The sequence below is a fragment of the Vanacampus margaritifer genome, chromosome 3 (genome assembly GCF_051991255.1).
Source record: "Vanacampus margaritifer isolate UIUO_Vmar chromosome 3, RoL_Vmar_1.0, whole genome shotgun sequence".
NCBI lineage: Eukaryota > Metazoa > Chordata > Actinopteri > Syngnathiformes > Syngnathidae > Vanacampus > Vanacampus margaritifer.
In genome coordinates, this window is record NC_135434.1 from 911,042 (window position 1) to 929,531 (window position 18,490).

General features: G+C 43.3%; 1 protein-coding gene across 1 annotated transcript in view; it reads left to right on the forward strand.

Moving 5' to 3' along the window:
- aacs (acetoacetyl-CoA synthetase) overlaps positions 1–18,490 on the forward strand; it is a 30,007-nt gene continuing 11,517 nt past the window's right edge. The window contains exons 1-12 of the mRNA XM_077561503.1: positions 1–264; positions 1,263–1,366; positions 1,610–1,730; positions 3,459–3,572; positions 5,399–5,496; positions 5,799–5,913; positions 6,077–6,158; positions 7,158–7,311; positions 7,966–8,046; positions 8,116–8,240; positions 13,544–13,608; positions 16,722–16,844. Of these exons, the coding sequence (XP_077417629.1) occupies positions 138–264; positions 1,263–1,366; positions 1,610–1,730; positions 3,459–3,572; positions 5,399–5,496; positions 5,799–5,913; positions 6,077–6,158; positions 7,158–7,311; positions 7,966–8,046; positions 8,116–8,240; positions 13,544–13,608; positions 16,722–16,844 (1,309 nt within the window). The 5' untranslated portion in view covers positions 1–137. The remainder of the gene's footprint in view (positions 265–1,262; positions 1,367–1,609; positions 1,731–3,458; positions 3,573–5,398; positions 5,497–5,798; positions 5,914–6,076; positions 6,159–7,157; positions 7,312–7,965; positions 8,047–8,115; positions 8,241–13,543; positions 13,609–16,721; positions 16,845–18,490) is intronic.

Genomic DNA, 18,490 nt, shown 5'->3' on the forward strand with positions numbered 1-18,490 from the left:
ACTTCCTTGACAGCCTCGCACACGCGCGAGGTTCCCACTGGAGTTCACGGACGAGGCGGCCAGCTGACTGTTAGCTTAGCTTTGTAGCATTTAGCGCGAACGAGCGAGTCAAGTGAGTGAAGGGAAAAGACGCCAACATGTCCAAAGACAAGAGCGACACGATCATGGAGACCAACAAGGTGCTATGGTACCCGGACTCCAAGAGGGACACGCGGATGGACCAATTTAGGCGGCAGGTGAACCGCGAGCACGGGATCGAACTGGGTGAGTCGGTCAGTCAGTCTTGTGGATCGAATTGTCTTAAGTGGCTTTAACTTCGCTCTCATCGTTGTGGGATTACTGGCCGGAACGAAGCATGCAGGACAAGTGAGCGCTCTGTACCTCTGCCATGGCCGGCCAGTGGCAATGTAAAGGAACAGGTTTTTCCAGCATCCCAGCAAAAACAGACAAGCATTCATTGCTTTCGGTTTATATATAATAACTTCCTTTTATGAATGACAATAACATATATCAGGTAATGATCCGTTACCATAAAAACGTGCATGAATTTGTACTCTGGTCAAAGCCATGGACACCCAGTTTTCAAAAATGTCTGAAAATGTTCAACTTTTACCTTTCTTAGTTGTAATTTGTACAGAGTTCCCATAGTCAGCAGTATCTCTTAGCTCAAGTCAACTGAAAAATTGAAGAAATATTTCCCTGAAGTTAACACTTTTTTTAAATTGTCGGCCAAATGATTCTTCAAAAAGGCCGATATTCGTCAAAATGCTGAATATTGGCACCGATAATGAGCCTGGCCGATCACCAGTCTATCCGTACACTTGTCAGCAGCATATACCTGCTTTTTCAATAATTTTTGTGGCTAACATAAAAAATCCTACATTTTTTTTTATATCACCGCACTGCAGTTATAATGTGCATCAATTATATGCAGATTTTACCAATTGGGAGGCTGCCCCCACGAAAAGCACGGTCCACTCACTGTATATTACAACTTTTGGCATTTTGGTTGCCAAGGAAATAAAAAAAAAGTGCTTTGTCACTATTTTGTGGCATCAACAGCAAGTACTGTGTCACGATATGTTTGAATATTTTCCCATTTGATAGAAGTGCAGACCAGAAGTGCACGGTAGCCGTTAGCATGTAGCATCATTAGCCTTCACAAAACCTTTACAAGTGTGAACTGTGAAGTAGCGAGGGGGCAATTATGCAGTTGCGATTTTTACCGTTTGACCCGGGATGTTTGTGTCTCTTACCGCAAGTCAACTATGGGGACTTGTACCAGTGGTCGGTGGACAGGTACGCTGACTTCTGGTCTCATGTGTGGAGCTTCTGTGGCGTGGTGAGCTCCCAACCCTACCACCAGGTGAGTGGCGCTAACTCTCCTTTAAAAAAAAAAAAAAATCCTCATTTTGAAAAAGGATATGACAATATTTATATTATATTGCAACTGTGTGTGCCATTGCGACTTACCATATTTAGTTAAAACAACCGTAGTGGGCAATCTAGTTTTGTCTTGTTGCTTTCAAATGATCAGTGTATGTGTGTGCGTGTGTGTCCATGTGTTTACGTCTGTTTTTGTGTATGTGTTTGTGCTTGTGTATTCCAGGTAGTGGACGTATCCAAGCGTATTTCGGACGTTCCCGAGTGGTTTTCTGGTGCCCGCCTGAACTACGCGGAGAACCTGCTCAAACACGCCGAGCAGGACAAAGTTGCCCTTTATGCCGCAAGTGAGTTACTACACACACTGGAGAGACACATTTCATTAGAATTTTTTATTTTTTTTGGCTGGGTGGTGTCATTTTTAATATTCATGCACGACTCGGTCCGAGGAACACTATTTATTTATTTTTTTTAAATTGCAGAATTTATTTTATTATTATTATTTTTAATGATTTTGCATTTTTCATTATCTGTTGTTTCTAGTGTTTCACATTTTACCATTGCTTTTCTATTGAGGATTTAAAAATAAAAGTAATTATTAATTTGTATTATCTGCCAGTGCTTTTAGGCTACGCGATCGATGTACGTCACCTTTATTACATGACCTCACTCTGGAATGAATATGCGTGAGTGCATGTGTGTGCGGGCCGACTAAAGATAGCTAGCACGAGTGCCCTCCCTGTGAAGCTCTAATGTAATTATGGTTCCATCAATTGTCCGCTGTTACCCACCAGTGCCGTCCTGCCGCACTTGCTTGCTGTCTGTTTGTGTTGTTGCCGGCAATACTTGGCTTGTATAAACAGTGCAATAATGGTTGATGCTTTTGTGTCAGCTACTCTTTCGTCTGCACTTTCATCAAATACTGTATCTGCAAATATGAATTTTTAACTAACAACCAATTTTTAACTAACAACAGGGATGTGATTTTTCCGCTAATTCGCGGAATTCCGCTTTTTTTATCTCCCCCCCCAAAAAAAAAAATTCGATTTTTTTTATTTTTTATTTTTTTTTAGTAGTTCATTGTGTATGCACATGACTCCGACAGATAACATCTTCTGCTATAACAAAGACATTTGTGGTATGCTCTAATATGAGTTACTTTTCATTTGGTCATGATACAATTATTTGTTCATGAAATTTGAACTCTTCAACATTATTTATGTGTTAACTTAGTAATCACATTAGTTAGATATGATGATATTCTCAGTGATAGTTTTTAAAAGCAAAGGCAGTCCAATGTTTTTGAATGTGACTGATTTTGAGTTGACTAAAACTGCCATTTTATATGGGATAGTTCAATATACATTGAAAATTGATGCTCTTGTTTTGTCTATTTCTTTGTCATGTGAGTGCATTGAAAGTACTTAAAAACACAGAAAACCCATGAGCTCCGGCCCTTGTCCCCCCACCAGGGCACAGCCCTGGACCTAGCTGGGTGCCAGCGGCCCCCAGACCCCCGGCTAAATTTTCAGATAATTTCACTTTGGTCAAATCACATCCCTGTAACAACCAAAACTGATGTAGAACTGATGGGCTTCATGTTGGAAAATTCTAAGCTAACTGAATGAGGGTGACAATATACCCCCAAAAAAGAGGACCTTGAAATTGTTGTACCAGTCGCGGTTAGTTACACAGTGCACTTCACCTCCTATTAGTCACACAATGCCAACCTGACATTTTCATGAATTTATAAAACCCCTGGACGCCCGAACAGGACGTAAGAAAATGATCTGTCCTTCTAACTGTCCTCCCAAAGGAGAACTTTTGGTCACCCTAACTCGGGGGTAGGCAAGTTCGGTCCTAGAGAGCCGCAGTCCTCCATGTTTTTGATGTCTCCCTCCTCGAACACAGCTGAGAGGCTCCTGCAGAACATAATTATGAGCTGATGATTTGAAACACCTGCGTTGGAGGCAGGAGACACTGAAAACATGCAGGACTGCGACTCTCTAGGACCAAATTTGCCTGTCCCTGCCCTAACTGAATGATTCATGGGGAACAATTTTTTTTTTTCCCAGCCGAGGCTAACGAAGAGATTGTGAAAGTCACCTTCCGGGAACTGAGGCGTGATGTGGCGTTGTTTGCTGCAGCCATGAGGAAGATGGGTGTCCAGACGGGAGACCGAGTTGTGGGTGAGTTTCCAGAATGCTAATGCTGACGCGAAAAACAACACAAACAAAAAGAACAACTGATGCTGTCATTGACAAAATGTGTTAACAGTGCTAAAAATGTGTCCGGCAGATATAGCCTACGCGTGGGGTCAATTGATCCTGAGGTCCAAATAAGTTGAGAAGAAGCTAACTTTTAATGCTAATGCTAAAAACAAAACGAAAACAATCAATTGAATTTTTGACAAAATGTCCGCCATGTTTGAAGTTGATCTTCAAACACATTGAGAAGAATCTAACTCTGAATGCTAATAATACTAGTAAAAAGAATCAATGCAGACAAAATTGACAAAACAAAAACCGTCAAATGAAGGAGGGGCCATTTGAAACAACAAAGACGATGACTTTGTATGCTAATGTTCAAAATAAACCAAGCAAAAACAGTGTTGTCCTTGAAAAAATGTCGGACACACTCAAAATGTATCCGACAGATGTACGACGGGTCATCTGAAAAACAAACAAATTAAGATGGAGCTGACTCAGAATGCTACTGCTAATGCTAAACGCAAAACACAAAACAAAGCTAATGTCCAACACAGTAGAAATATATCCGGAAGTTCTCTGAGCTCTCATGTGAAACAACAAACAGCCAAACAAATTAGGGTGATGATTCGTTATGCTAATACTAATGCTAATGCTAAAAACAAACCCATCAGTGTTGATGATGAGATTGACTAAATATATGACATGCTAAATTGTGCACGACATATCAATGAGCGGTCATCTCAGAAAGCTAATGCAAAAAACTAAACCAAAACAATTTTGTGGTTAACAAAATGTCTGACGCAAATATTTCAGACGACGCGATCACGTACACAACAAATAAAAAAGAAGCAGATTTGAATTGCTAATGTTAAAAACAATGCTAACAAAAATGTGGCTCTGTGATGTGAGTCAGTTTTGTTGTTGGCACATGTTTCAGCGCACTTCTCGACGTGGCCGTTAATATTTGTGTTGGGTGGGATTTCTATGGCTGGCTTAACGCATCCGGTACGAAAGGAAAGTTGCACCCTGCACTGCCGGACGGTGAGCAAATACCATAAACGTGACATCAAAGCAAAAGCAAGAATTAGAACAGGAGAATGACACAAAAGCTGTTAAAAAAGTTGTGTAAAGGTATAAGAAATAAAAAAATATATATATAAGAAATTAAAAAAATCTTGAGTGTTTATCTTTATGATTTTATGCAGTGATGGAATCCTCTGAATAACAGGGGGGGGGAAATGTGCTCATGTAGGAAGCGTTGTCTGCAATGTCCTTGTCCTTCCTGGTTACTATGGAGACGATATATATGAGCACTTAGCTGATAAGCTAGCGCACACAGACACGAGGGTGCGTGCGCTATTAATTGTGTCCGTAAATCATTTATGACTCCACCTAGCAGAATGGTGGCATTTTCATTCCATGCAGTAGCACTTCGCTCGCATGGCGTTACATTTGGCGTTGGGACACCCCAGAAACTGGTTGGAAACGGTTGTTTGTCAATGTAGATAAAATCAAGTAAGATAAGATAGACGCCATGGAACAGAAGCTAAGCTGCTTCTGTTAGACGGACCCGACTGAATCACCCTCACCCATAAAAAAACAACAAAAAACAAAATGGAAAACCCCCCCGAAAGAGGCAGGGTTATAATAAAAGAAAGAAACCTTGTTTAAAATATGCAACATCGATGAAACCCCTAAGCATAACTTCTGTTTTGAAACATCAACTGCTTTGTATGAAGCGCAAATAACGTTGTTCTTGTTTTTACTTACTTGTTTTTTGTATTGATGTCAATGTGTGCTTGTAGGCTACCTTCCCAACGGCGTGCACGCGGTGGAAGCCATGTTGGCAGCTGCCAGCATCGGAGCCATTTGGAGCTCCACCTCTGTCGACTTTGGAGTCAATGTAAGCAAGTACCATTTTTTAAAAATCATTTCTTTTTTAACAAACAAAAATTGTCCTAGCATTTTAACGGGCACCATGGGTGCTAGCTAGCTAGCTAGCTAGCTTCCTAGCAGGTAAACGAGCACCATGGGAGCTAGCTAACTAGCTAGCTAGCTTCCTAGCAGGTAAACGAGCACCATGGGAGCTAGCTAACTAGCACCTGAGGCTAAAGCCAAACTGTGGCAGGATTTTTACTTTCTGGTCCTGTATTTGGCACGTCTGAGCCCCGACACACCCTACCCTCCTCATTGTGGTGTTGTCAGGGCGTTCTGGACCGGTTCTCGCAAATCCAGCCCAAGCTCTTGCTGTCTGTCGCCGCTGTGGTTTATAACGGGAAAACTCACGACCACCTGGAAAAGCTCACCTGCGTCGTTAAAGGTTTGGAACACCAATTTGAAGCCCTAATCCTGACTCTCACCTTTCAGTTCCTGCTTTGAAACCCTAACCCTGTTTTATAGTTAAAAAGTAAAAAAATGCCTCGCACGCAATGCTGCGTGTGTGTGTGTGTGTATGTGTTGACGTGCGTGTGTGTGTCCCGTAGGTCTTCCTGACCTGCAGAAGGTGGTGGTAATTCCATACGCTCGTGACCAACAAGACGTCGACCTCTCCAAGATCCCCAACAGGTTTGCTCACATATAGTCGCAAAATACAGACTACGTTGTAACATCAATGCAAATTTCTACTAGACTAAGTGCAATTTCGGCATAAATTGCGTGGGAATGCTGAAAGCTGAATGCTAATAGCTGAATGCCAAGCTCAATGCTCATGAAGCAAATTGAAAGATACATTTTGTGAAAATTACAAAGTATTAATTGTAGTTGAAAGATAAATGAATAAAAAGAACACTTAAACCCGGGTGGCGTGAATTTTTGAAGCAAGTTGAAATTTGAACGGTGTAAATCATAAGGATCATGTGGGAGTTGTTTCGCGGCCAAAAATTGTGGAGAATAAAAATTACAATAACATACAGTATGTGGGAATGCTACAGTACATGTTAGCATTAAGCTAATGGACTTCAATTGAATATGTTGGTGTTTGTATACACCTGTGTGTGTAAAGTAGCAGTTGTTTGAAGGTTTATAACGACTGTCACTTTGATGCTAATTCCCTTAGCGGCTAAAACAGCATTATATGTTAGCATTAAGCTAGTGGACTTTTTTTAATTATAATTTTTGGGTGAACACTTTGGTGTGTAAATGTACAATTTCTAAGTGGCTATTTTTTGTATGTGTTGCTGCTCTGTGTGGGTAAAGTAGCAGTTGTTTGAAGGTTCCGAATTATCGTGACACTTATGCAAACTTCCATGAGCCCTCTCCATGGTGTTTAGCATTGTAGCTTGCATTAAGCTAGCAGACTTTTAAAGGGATAGTTTGGTTGAACTTTTTGGTGTTTGAGAAATTCTCTTTCGTTGTACAGTTTACTTTTTGCATTTATTGCTGCTCCTGTGACATCTACGCTAGTTTCCTTTAGCCTGTCGATGGCACTTCACATTATATGTTAGCATTTAGCCAGTGAGCTTTTGTTTTGAGACATGGTTTGGTTGACTAATAAGCTGAAGTGTGTTTCAATAATCACTAAACTGTATCTATTTTGTGTGTATTTATTTGTATTGTTCGGTCTAGTGTGTTCATCGGCGACTTCCTGGTGTCCGGTCGCGGCGATGGTGATCAGCTCCCCCAGCTGGAGTTTGAGCAGCTGCCCTTCAGCCACCCGCTTTTTATTATGTACTCATCAGGAACCACAGGAGCTCCCAAGTGTATGGTCCACTCGGCCGGGGTGAGAAAAACACAATTGACACACCAACAAACACCCCAACTATGGCTTCAAACCCTACTTTGACACTCTAAACCAGAGGTGGGCATCGAGGGCCGGAGTCCTGCAGGTTTTGCATGTTGCCCTTCTCCAACACAGCTGAAATATGAACAGCTCATCAGCAAGCTCTGCTTGCGCCTGAGAACGATCCTGTTGTTTGGAATCAGCTTGTGTCGGAAGTGAGAAACCTCCAAAACTTGCAGAACTCCGGCCCTCGAGGACCCAGATTGCCCACCTCCGCTGTAAACCAAGCTTTATGGCGCTGGAGCGTCTGTGTGGAATTTTACTGCCATTCTGACATCTTCCACCAGAGGGCAGCAGAGTTCTATCAGCACATGGGAGGAGGGTTGAATAAGTGACTACATAGCCTAGCTTAGCCACACACAGACACACACACACACATTTGAAACTTCACAAACGGCCCACAAAGTTCATTTTGTGGCTACATTTTGTGTTGTAAAATTGGATTACTTCAAAGTACAAGCGGTATCGGTATGCGGTATCAGTGAGCACTCAGAGTGACTACACATCTTGGTATCAGCCAGAAAAAAGTGTTTATCAAACAAACCTGATTATAAAATTTGGTGTGTGTGTGTATGTTTCCATTTCTGTGTGCAGGGCACCCTCATCCAGCACCTTAAAGAACACATTCTGCACAGCAACATGTGCAGCAGTGATGTCATCATCTACTACACCACCGTAGGTTGCCACGACGACGGGGCCTCATTGCCATGTTGTGTTTTTAAACGAGTGTATGTGTGTCATCAGACGGGCTGGATGATGTGGAACTGGCTGGTGTCATCCCTGGCGGTGGGCGCCTCGGTGGTCCTGTATGACGGCTCGCCCCTCATGCCGACCCCCAACGTCCTGTGGAACCTGACCGAGACTCTGGGGTGAGTGAGTGAGCAATCCAGCCACCTCACTTTGACGTTCGGGGTGTAACTGGAAGACATGGAGTCATGTGGGCGGGGCCAATGAAAAAACGGGGGAATGGCTCGAATGATGCTTGGTGGCTCGCTTCGTCAGTTGAAATGAAATGATGTCACTGATTAACCAACAAAAGATGGAAGTAGAAACCAACTTTTTTTTTACATTGAAGGAAAACATTCTACTTTGTTAGGTTGAGTGTTTATAGTCTCACTGAAACCTGAATACTATGTGGGTCAAAATGCTTTTAGAACAGCTGGCGATATGGAGGGGCCCTCTGCTTTCCTACATTTTTTTTAGAGCCTGACCAATTAATCGGCCAACTATTGCCCTATTTTCCCGTTAAAACGTAGAAACCTAGAATAAAGACGAAGTTTCCGATGCTGTGAAATGACCCTGAATGCACCATTTTGCTTGCGTTGCATTAGCAACTAGCAAGTGTGTAGCATATCTTGTGCTGGTTATTCTGTTGTTCCTAAGCGTCCTTTAAGCTGTTGGAGTAAAACTAAACACATGACGATAAGAATTACATCCACCGTATATTTAAATGCAAAACATGCTTCGTTTTTAAAACATCGCTAGCCTAGTGCTAATGCTAAAAGCGAAGGGAAGATCCCATTTAAATGCTAACAGGAAGTTAGCATCGACTGTTTTTCTTTCAAATAACGAATATTCCCACACAAATGCTGTTGGAACACAATTTTATACATCAAATATATGTTTTAATCGACAGATTCTAATTGGTATAATTGGTATTTTTTGCTGCCAAAAATCGGCATCGACCTAAAAAAATGCATATCAGTCAGGCCCAATATTTTTCGATTGCTGTGATCAGTGTTTTTTCCCACCTTATTAGACCACAACATCACAATCAAGATGTTAAAGGGGAAATCAACCCCCCCCCCCCCAAAAAAAAAATTCTTGACAAAAACATGTTCTATGCAGTCTAAATATGGTATTCTGGTTATTATTGTGAAAGTGGAATATGAGTTAAGCAGCAAAATCCAGCAGTTTTTATCAGTATCAGAAGGCGGCCATTTTGCCACTTTTGCCACAGGGAAATGACATCACAGTTGCTCATGTCTCAGGTAACAACCACAGCTCAACTTCAGAAAACAGTTGAGCTGTGATTGGTCGTTGCCTGAGCCCTGAACAGCTGTGATGTCATCTTCAGTCGACAGCAAGTGTCAAAATGGCCGCTCCCTAAAATGAATTAAAAAAAAAAAAACTCATATTCCCCAAATGTAACATATATCAGAATGTCATGTTTAGACTAGTGAGGTAACATATACCGTATTATTGTCAAGAAATGCTTAAGGTTGACTTCCCTAGTTGACTGTTGTTGCTGAATAAATTTTGACAAATTACGGAACAGAAAGCTCATATCTGTTTTAACATGCAGAAAATAAGAGTAAAAAATCAACAGAAAAACAAATATGGTACAGAAAACTGAAAAATGTACTTGAGCTTAGTAACAAAGTATTCCTTTGTACTTGGGCCCACTCAGGGGCGGGTGTCTGCTCAGTGCACTTGTTTAAATACGAGGTGAGGCGTGACCGGGACGCGCTCGCTGGAGCGTCGGGCGGAGAAAGACCAAAAGAAAACAAAAAAGCCAATCGGGGCCATCGGCTGTGGCGCCGAGCAAACAATGTAAAGTCAAAGATAATGCCGCTTGCGTAATGCCTCCTCTGATCATCCGGAGCAGCTTCGATCGCTATGGTAACCACTAATGCCCCCCCCCCCCCCCACCGCTTAAAAAAAAAAAGACGAGACATGCGTCCCTTGGGGGAGGCAAACAGCAGTGTGGACGCGGAGTGATGAGATTGACTCTGTAGGTTCAAATCGATCCATTTTTATCTGAGCTGTTGATGGGGTGAGAGTGCAAAGGTCACCACGAGTTCCATCACAAAGTGAAATACAGTCGAAGTGAACACAATCTGGTCAGGGACGCTGGACCGAGCATCCATTTTTCAGGAAAATTGCTACATTTATCCCAGGTGAGTCCTACAAATGGATTTTCTAGAGGAATATTTAGATTTTCAGACCCCCAAGGCAGCATTCGGTCGGCATGTCTATTAAGAGTAGAAAGTCTCTAGAAGCCGTGCCTGAAAACGGAAAACGATGTCAGCCATTTTAGTTCAATGTGAGCATTTTAGAATCATTTTGAAAAAATGTGGCCAGTTCCGCTTGGCAACGTGACATTTTCCAACAGCAAGTCAGCCATTGAATTTTTGGCGGCCATTTCAGAGTTATTTCCAGCGGTTATTCAAAGACAAACTCCTCTTCTAGACATTTTTAAATTTCAACCCCTGAAGCCAGTTCCCGTTAACACCATGTCATTTTGTAAGTACAGTATATCTTTCATGAGTCGACTAACCAAAAGGTCTCAACAAGCCTGAAAACACACAGGAAGTCAGACATTTTAGTCCAAAGTGAGCACTTTAGAACAATTTGGGACATTTCAACGGGTCCTTTGAATTGAAAAATGTGGCCAACATGAAATTTGCTAGATATGTTTTAATTATTTATTTTTTTATCATGAGTCAACCCCCCCGCCCCCCCCCCCAAAAAAATGTTTCAATAATCCAGGCTTAAAATGCACAGGAAATTCGCCATTCTGGTTTGAAGTGGCCATTTTGAAGTCATTTCCAGGCGTCTTACGAAGTTGAACTGAAAAATTCAGCCCTCACTTTACTCAAGCAATGGAAACCTTTACCATGGGCAGGCCTCGCAAAAAGTCTCAAGAAGCCCTGCCAGAAAATGTACACAAAGCCACCATGAGAGTCTTTCATTTTGGTTTCAAGCAACCAGTAGAATCATTTTGGCCATTTCCAGATGGATGACATCAAATTCCCGATCACGGCCGAGCGTGGCGGCCAAAGTTGACGACTGGCCATGAAACAGATCTCGACCCAACGTTTCTCGTGTGATGAAGATCGCGCTATGTTTATGTTAAAGATTTTGACGTTAAGAGATTCCCATCTACATGCGTGGCAAAAAGAAACGGCGAGTAGCTGCAAATGCCAATTATAGGACGTAATAAGGCGAGCGGACCGGTGCAAGTCCAAATCAAAAGCCAGGAAGCTTCACTGTGAGTTTAAGCCTCTCGGAGACTCTGACAGATTTAGCCCCAATTAAACGCTCCAGCCTGCCTTCGCAGGACCAGGGTGTAAAAAATGTTCTTGTCAGCCGCTCCCACAGGGCTTTACCCCCCCACCCCCGTGGCGGCACTGCGATGTGGGAAATGTGTCCTAATTGGTTAAAAAAAAAGAAAAGAGTCTCTCCCGCTTTAAAAGCTCCAATCTGTCTTGGTGCCGCGGCAGCAGCTTCTCTCCGTGGCCGAAAAGCCCAAAAGTCCGCACACCTTCACCTCCCGTCGAGTTAAAGTTCTGTCATCGTCGTAATCAATTAAAGCAGCAGCAGCTTTTTGAACAAGTCGCTTGCGATCCTATCAAGATCCAGTACCGTAAATCCAGAAATTCATATTTCCTGGTGAGATGTGAAAGGAGCTCAATAGTCAGCAATTTTCATTCTCCCGCCACAGTTTGCCGTCGGCGTCAAAAAGACGGCGACGTTCTTTTGCTGACGGCGACGTGCCATTTGGAGCGCGCCACCTTAAATCGTCACACTTTTGCTGACCGCAGCGCACATTTTAGTCGCGATTCGGAAGCTGAGGTGACACCATCGAGATGAGGCTCTTCTGGGGAGGGGGGGGGGCTGACACAATCCGCAATAGTATCCCTCCCCCCCCCCAAAAAAAAGAGCGGAATTTATTTTTAAAATTTTATAAGTGTTGAAAAACTGAAACAAATAGAACAACTTATTTTTTCCTGATGAAAGAAGAGAATCGAATCTTTCTTTTAGTGGGTTCCATGTTTTATAGCAATAGAACACAACCTTCTCTGGGCCTTGCAAAATTTGACAAAATCCAGTAAACCAGCTAGGTGCGAAGGGGCTTGCTTCTGTGAAAATAGCTGGGCGTGAATGAGTTAAATAAAGATTTAAAAAAAATTCAGCTCCTGAAACGGTTTTCCCCAAGAAGTCTCAAGATGCTCTGCCAGAAAAGACACAGGAAGTTTGAAGTCGCCGTTTTATGCTTATTTTACAGTGGAAAGTAAAAAAAAATGAACTCCTTTCGAAGTGTTTTTCAGAATTCGTCCCGTTTCGCTTAGCAATGTGACATTTGGTCGACATGTCGATCATGAGGAGATCCTGAAAAAAAAAAAGCCTCCGCCTCAGAAACAGGCGGTTGGTTTTAAGTCGTCATTTTGAAAATCCACCGCGCGAAGGCACTTTCAGTTGTCAAATGTGACTTTGGAGCCACAAAAAAAGTCTTTGTCTAAAAAGTCACATGACGTCGGCCATTCTGGTTTGAAGTGACCGTTCTAAGTCGTTTCCAGGCAAAGATGCCGCAAGAATCTTTTGAAAATTCAGCCGCTGAAGCGCATGCCGCTGAGCAGTAAGAAATTTGGTCGGCATGTCAATCATGAGCAGACCCACAAAAACTTCTCCAAGCCTGCACACAGACAGGAAGGCAGCCATTTTGATGAGGATCACAACCCATAATTTCCGTCTTATTGAAGCTGTTTGCAGGGTTTCTTCAACCACAAACTCTGCCTCGAGGTTTTGCTACCAAATTTTAAGCTCGTGTCCTTGAGCGCTGGACGAGGCTCGACCCCGATGAGTTGGAAAAGGGGCACCTCTGAAGATGGAGCAAAAAAGAAAAGGCGCATTTGGAACATCATTGCCGCGTTTGATTCTTCTGATAAGCGTTAAGGAAACTGATAAACATCCTGGGAGAGATCATTTGTCTTAAATGTTAAGAGTCCATCCAAGTGAAAAAGTTGAAAGTGTCGTCGCGACGCTTTGAAAGGCTGAAATCGGCAACATCAATGTCAGCTCTCACGCCTCGTTTGCGGCTTTCATCGCCGCTCGTTGATGTGAAGTTCACGTTTGGGAGATTTCAAGAGACAAAATGGCAGATCAGGTGCAGAAAAGGCGGTTAAATAAGGTTAGGGTTTCAAAGTAGTTTTCCAAATGAGGGATCCGCTTTTCAGTTCATTTAAGCCAAGGTTATGAAAACTCGAGCTTTGAAATGTATTGTTGCAAATCAAAACTGAGTTAAGGCATGTTATGCTTTCAAATCCAGGTGGATGCGGTTGACAGTTGGTGTCACAAGTGGGATGCTTTCAGTTGGTATTTTTACTGCGTGACCAATTTTAGAAAATGTCACCTAATTGAATCTTTTTTCTGTCCTCTTGTTATTCAGCATCAGCATCTTCGGCACCGGAGCCAAGTGGCTGTCGGTGCTGCAGGAGAGGAACCTCAAACCTGGTCAGTTGCACGCACGCACACAAGTAAAAATATGGGTTGTTTGTACACCCTAGATTCCTGGTGTCAGAAGTGGGACGGTTGGCCGTAAGGGCAAGATGTGATCATCAACCCATTGTGTCAAAAAGCCTGGCCTTTTTGGTGTCGTCATCTATAGAGCCAGCTTTTGATCGAGGTTGTACGTACGACTTCACAGATGTCTCTGGCATTTAGTGTAAGAAGTGGGATGCATTGTTTCCATGATCATATAGATGCAAGGTGTTTGGCGTAGGCAAGGGGCCCGCCTGAAGGTGTGCTGAGGTGACTCGCGCTCAGCCTCCTGGTGTCAGAAGTTGGAAGTTCAGTCTCGGTTAGTTACGATCATGCAGACCATGCAGTTACGACAGTTAAGTGTACGAAACCTGCTGACTTTAATCCCCCCCCAAAAAAAAACCGCTACCGCTCCTCATCCATGTTGTGACCAGTTCTTCAAATGGGTTGAGCACTTTCATTTCCTCATCAGCAGCAATGAAAATGAAAGAATGGGTTGTGCGAAGTGGGACACCACTAGCCTGTCTCAAATCTCTTGTGTAATGAGGAAGGCGGAGCTTGTTTCCTGGCCGCCCCAGCGGAGGGGCCCTTTTCCCCGGGCTGACATTTGGACTGGACACCTGGTGGCACCGTGGGGGGGGGTGGGGGGGGGGGGGGAGCAAGTCTTCCCGCTCTGCGCTTCTCTCCCACTGTGTGTGTGTGTGTGTGTGTGTGTGTGTGTGTTTTTCCAGGTTTAACTACCATTGTGGGGACCGACTTGAAATTGGGGGACATTTTGGCGGTTCCCAAAAGTTCAGACCTCTTTTTAAGGGTCAAGACTTGGTTTTAGAGTTAAGGTTTGAATTGGGTTATGCTTGAGGTAAGGAATGAGGTTAGGCAATCATTTTTCATGGTTGGGGTTGGGAAATGCATCATGTCAATGAGATGTCCCCACGATGATATAAAGGCAAAAGTGTGTGTGTGTGTGTGTGTGTGTGTGTGTGTGTGTGTGTGTGTGTGTGTGTGTGTGTGTGTGTGTGTGTGTGTGTGTGTGTGTGTGTGTGTGTGTGTGTGTGTGTGTGTTTTTCCAGGTTTAACTACCATCGTGGGGACCGACTTGAAATTGGGGGACATTTTGGCGGTTCCCAAAAGTTCAGACCTCTTTTTAAGGGTCAAGACTTGGTTTTAGAGTTAAGGTTTGAATTGGGTTATGCTTGAGGTAAGGAATGAGGTTAGGCAATCATTTTTCCATGGTTGGGGTTAGGAAATGCATCATGTCAATGAGATGTCCCCATGATGATATAAAGGCAAAAATGTGTGTGTGTGTGTGTGTGTGTGTGTGTGTGTGTGTGTGTGTGTGTGTGTGTGTGTGTGTGTGTGTGTGTGTGTGTGTGTGTGTGTGTAGTGGTTTTCTGACACCACAAATCCCTGCAGTCGTCGCCACAACCACAAATTTATTGTTTCCACCCACGTCCCACATTGGAGCCAATTTCACAATCCATTCAATGAACATCCAACTTCTGACACCGTTTTGAGTCGCTTACACCCGTAGTGACGGTCACACTTTTAACTTCCAGCCTGGAGCACGTCATTTTGTTCATCTGTTTGAATCAAGCGCAACTCAAACCGCCCTCGTCAAGAGGCACCGGTGACTCATTACGCCCCTGACGGTTTATGTAACCAATTTGCCGCATTTATGCTGATTTGTATTTTTTTTTTGCTGGCAAAACAAGGGCAACGACGCGGCCGTTGGCGGAGAACGAGGACTGCACGTCAGGCTAGGCAAGCGGGGGGGCAAAGGTCGTAAGATTAGCGGGCCGGCTAATAAGCAGCGACGGCGCTCCCATTACGAGCGCCGGCCCGCTTTCCACCTCGAGAGAGCCGCAACACTAAAAGCAATTAGCCGGCGCTCCCGGTGACTCGTGTGAAGACGCGTAACGGGCCCTTTTATGGCCGTGATTTAGTGTCAAGCGCGGCTAACTGTTGCTTTCGCCGCCTAAACGGCCGAAATGACATTAGCCGGCCGTGCCCCTCGCCGTCGCCGTCGTTAGCGTTATCGTGCCCATCTGCTCTTTTGTACAAGCGCAAATTTACTGCCGACGGCCGTCGACTGCTGCGTGTGGGCGCGCATTCAGGAGTGGCTCAGTGAGTACTTTTGTGTATTTGTGTATGTTTGTGTTGCTTAGCAGGGTTGAGGTTCCTCTTTGCTGGACAGCACAACCTCTCTGTGCAAGTGTGCACGTTGCCCGTCTTCTAGATTTGTTTCTGTTATAAAATGTATTTTTTTATTAATATACAAGTGCAGGCCAAACGTTTGGACACGCCTTCTCGTTCAATACATTTGCTTTATTTTCATGACTATGTACATTGCAGATTCTCACCGAAGGCATCAAAACTATGAACACATTTGGAGTTTATGTACTTAACCAAAAAAAGGTGAAAATAAATACATACATAAATAGCCTGCCTTTTCTCTGACCACTTTTTTGCACTTTCTTGGCACCTGAAAGGGTTTCCCAACAGTTTTTAAGGCGTTCCCACACGTAAGAATGAGAAAAAAGTAACCAGAGCAAAGGATGGCTATTTTGAAAAAGCTATAATATAAAACATGTTTTCAGTTATTTAACGCACAAAGGTTCATTTTGGCTGCAGATAATTCTTTAGCTGACAGCGGATGGTTACGTTAAAGCTTGTACAAGTTGCGTTAGAGCAACAAACATAACTACATGCATTTAATAAATGTTTGTGAATGACATCCACAATATTTGTTTATGTGAAAATATTGGGGCCATTTTCCCCCCATTCTGAATTATTTAACTGATTAGAAAAAGAGGAAGATGTGAGCGTGCAGTGAATCCCAAAAATGTTGAAGACGTCCTCATAACATGAGATGTCGCAAGAATGAACACATCACGGGTGCTCGTCAACATTGGCGTGCAAAAAATGTTGATAAAAAAAACTTTGGAATGAAGTGATTAATGAAAATTCTAATATGTAATGAATCTGATTTAAAAAATGGAATCGTTTGACAGCTCTGATAGATTCCGTCTTAATTTCTCAATTGAATCCGAATATCTTGTCATCTTTTTTTTTTTTTTTTTTTGCAGTGGAAAGCCACAACCTTCAGTCTGTGCACACCATCCTGTCCACGGGCTCGCCCCTCAAGCCCCAAAGCTACGACTACGTGTACCGCTGCATCAAGAGCGACGTGCTGCTGGGCTCCATCTCGGGTGATTTTTCTTTTTCTCTTTAAATCTCTTTTATTCCCCTCCCGAGTGGTTCCCCACACACCAGCTTACAAAAAGGATTGACACATAAAGGCAAAGATGTATAGAGATGTACATTTTTGCACACACGCACCCACCCAGGCCCTTTCAGCCCCATTGTTGTGTTGACAGGGCGGCAGAATGCTATCTGTCTCCCAGTGTAAGCTCTGAAACGTTTAACATTTACTGACTGGCACATTACACACGCACACACGCACACACACACACACACACACACACACACACACACATTGAATGGCGGAGACGTGAAAAGAGTAAAAGGCTCTTACACATCCATAAATAGATTTTCCCTTGGACCAAATACTGCACCGAGACATTTTCGATGTGCTATTTACAGTTTTTTACACTTGACTTTACAATAGAGCGTTTTTGAACAATTCAGCCCCGAAAGTGAGTTTCACTTAGCAACATGGAATTTGCTAAACTTGTCGTTAATCGGTAGACTAGCAAAAAAAATTGAAGCAGCCTTTCAGGACCATTTTTTTTTGCCATGTTTGCCATTTGCACGGATCCCTCCAATTGTTGAAAATTCAGTCTCACTTAGCCACATGAAATTTGGTAGTCATGTCTGTTATTAGAATAGACGTAACAATTCTCAAGAAGCGTTTCCTGAAAAGTTACAGAAAGTCTACTTGTTTATTTGATTTGTTTACAGCAGTCACTTCAGGACTTTTTTTTTTTTTTTTGCCATTTCCAAAGGTCCCTCCAATTGTTGAAAATTTCGACCCCAGAAGTCTTTCTCACTTAACTACGTGGAATTTGGTTGCTATGTCTATCATGAGCAGATCAAAAAAATCTCAAGCCAGAAGACAAAACAAGTCTGCCATTTTGGTATGAAAACACAATTTCAAGGCCACACCCAAGCTTCCGTCAAGCCCTCAAATATGAACTAAAAATACAGGAAGGCCACTATTTTGGTTTGCAGCAACCATTTCAGCGCCATTTTTGCTATTTCCAAGGCTCCCTCCATTTTTCGGTTCACTTTTTTGCCCAACTTCATTTTGCCCAATTTTGTTGCGATCCACTCACCGCTCACATGTTCATTTGTACCCATTTCAACAGTGAGCCGCACCCCGTTTGCTTTTCCTCCTCGTTGTCAAGGGCAACAGCAGGCTGCGATGCTATTGGCTGCCAGCCCACCTAACCTTGACCCCCGAGGCCATGACTGTGTATGTGTGTGAGGATTTATCCCGGCATATGTGGCCGACCGGTGGTCGCTGTGACATATGCCACGGGACCCCTTTGCCCATTTCACCCTGACAACACACCCTCTCTGCATAAGTGTGTGCGTGTCGCACTGTGTGCCTGAGAGAGAGAGAGAGAAATCATTTCAGCAGGTGATGTGAGACCCCCATGGCTTCTCACTGGGGGGTTTTAACACTGACTGCTGGGTTCACCCCATCCTGGTTTCAGATTGTTTGACTTGCCATATGTCACTCTCTCACTCTGCTTTCGTCTTGTTTTGACATACCGTTATTGTTTTTGAAAATTCAGCCCCTCAAACCGATTTAAGTTGGCAAAATGAAATTTGGTAGACATGTTCATCATGGGTTGACCCACAAAAAAGTCTCAAGAATCCATGTCCGAAA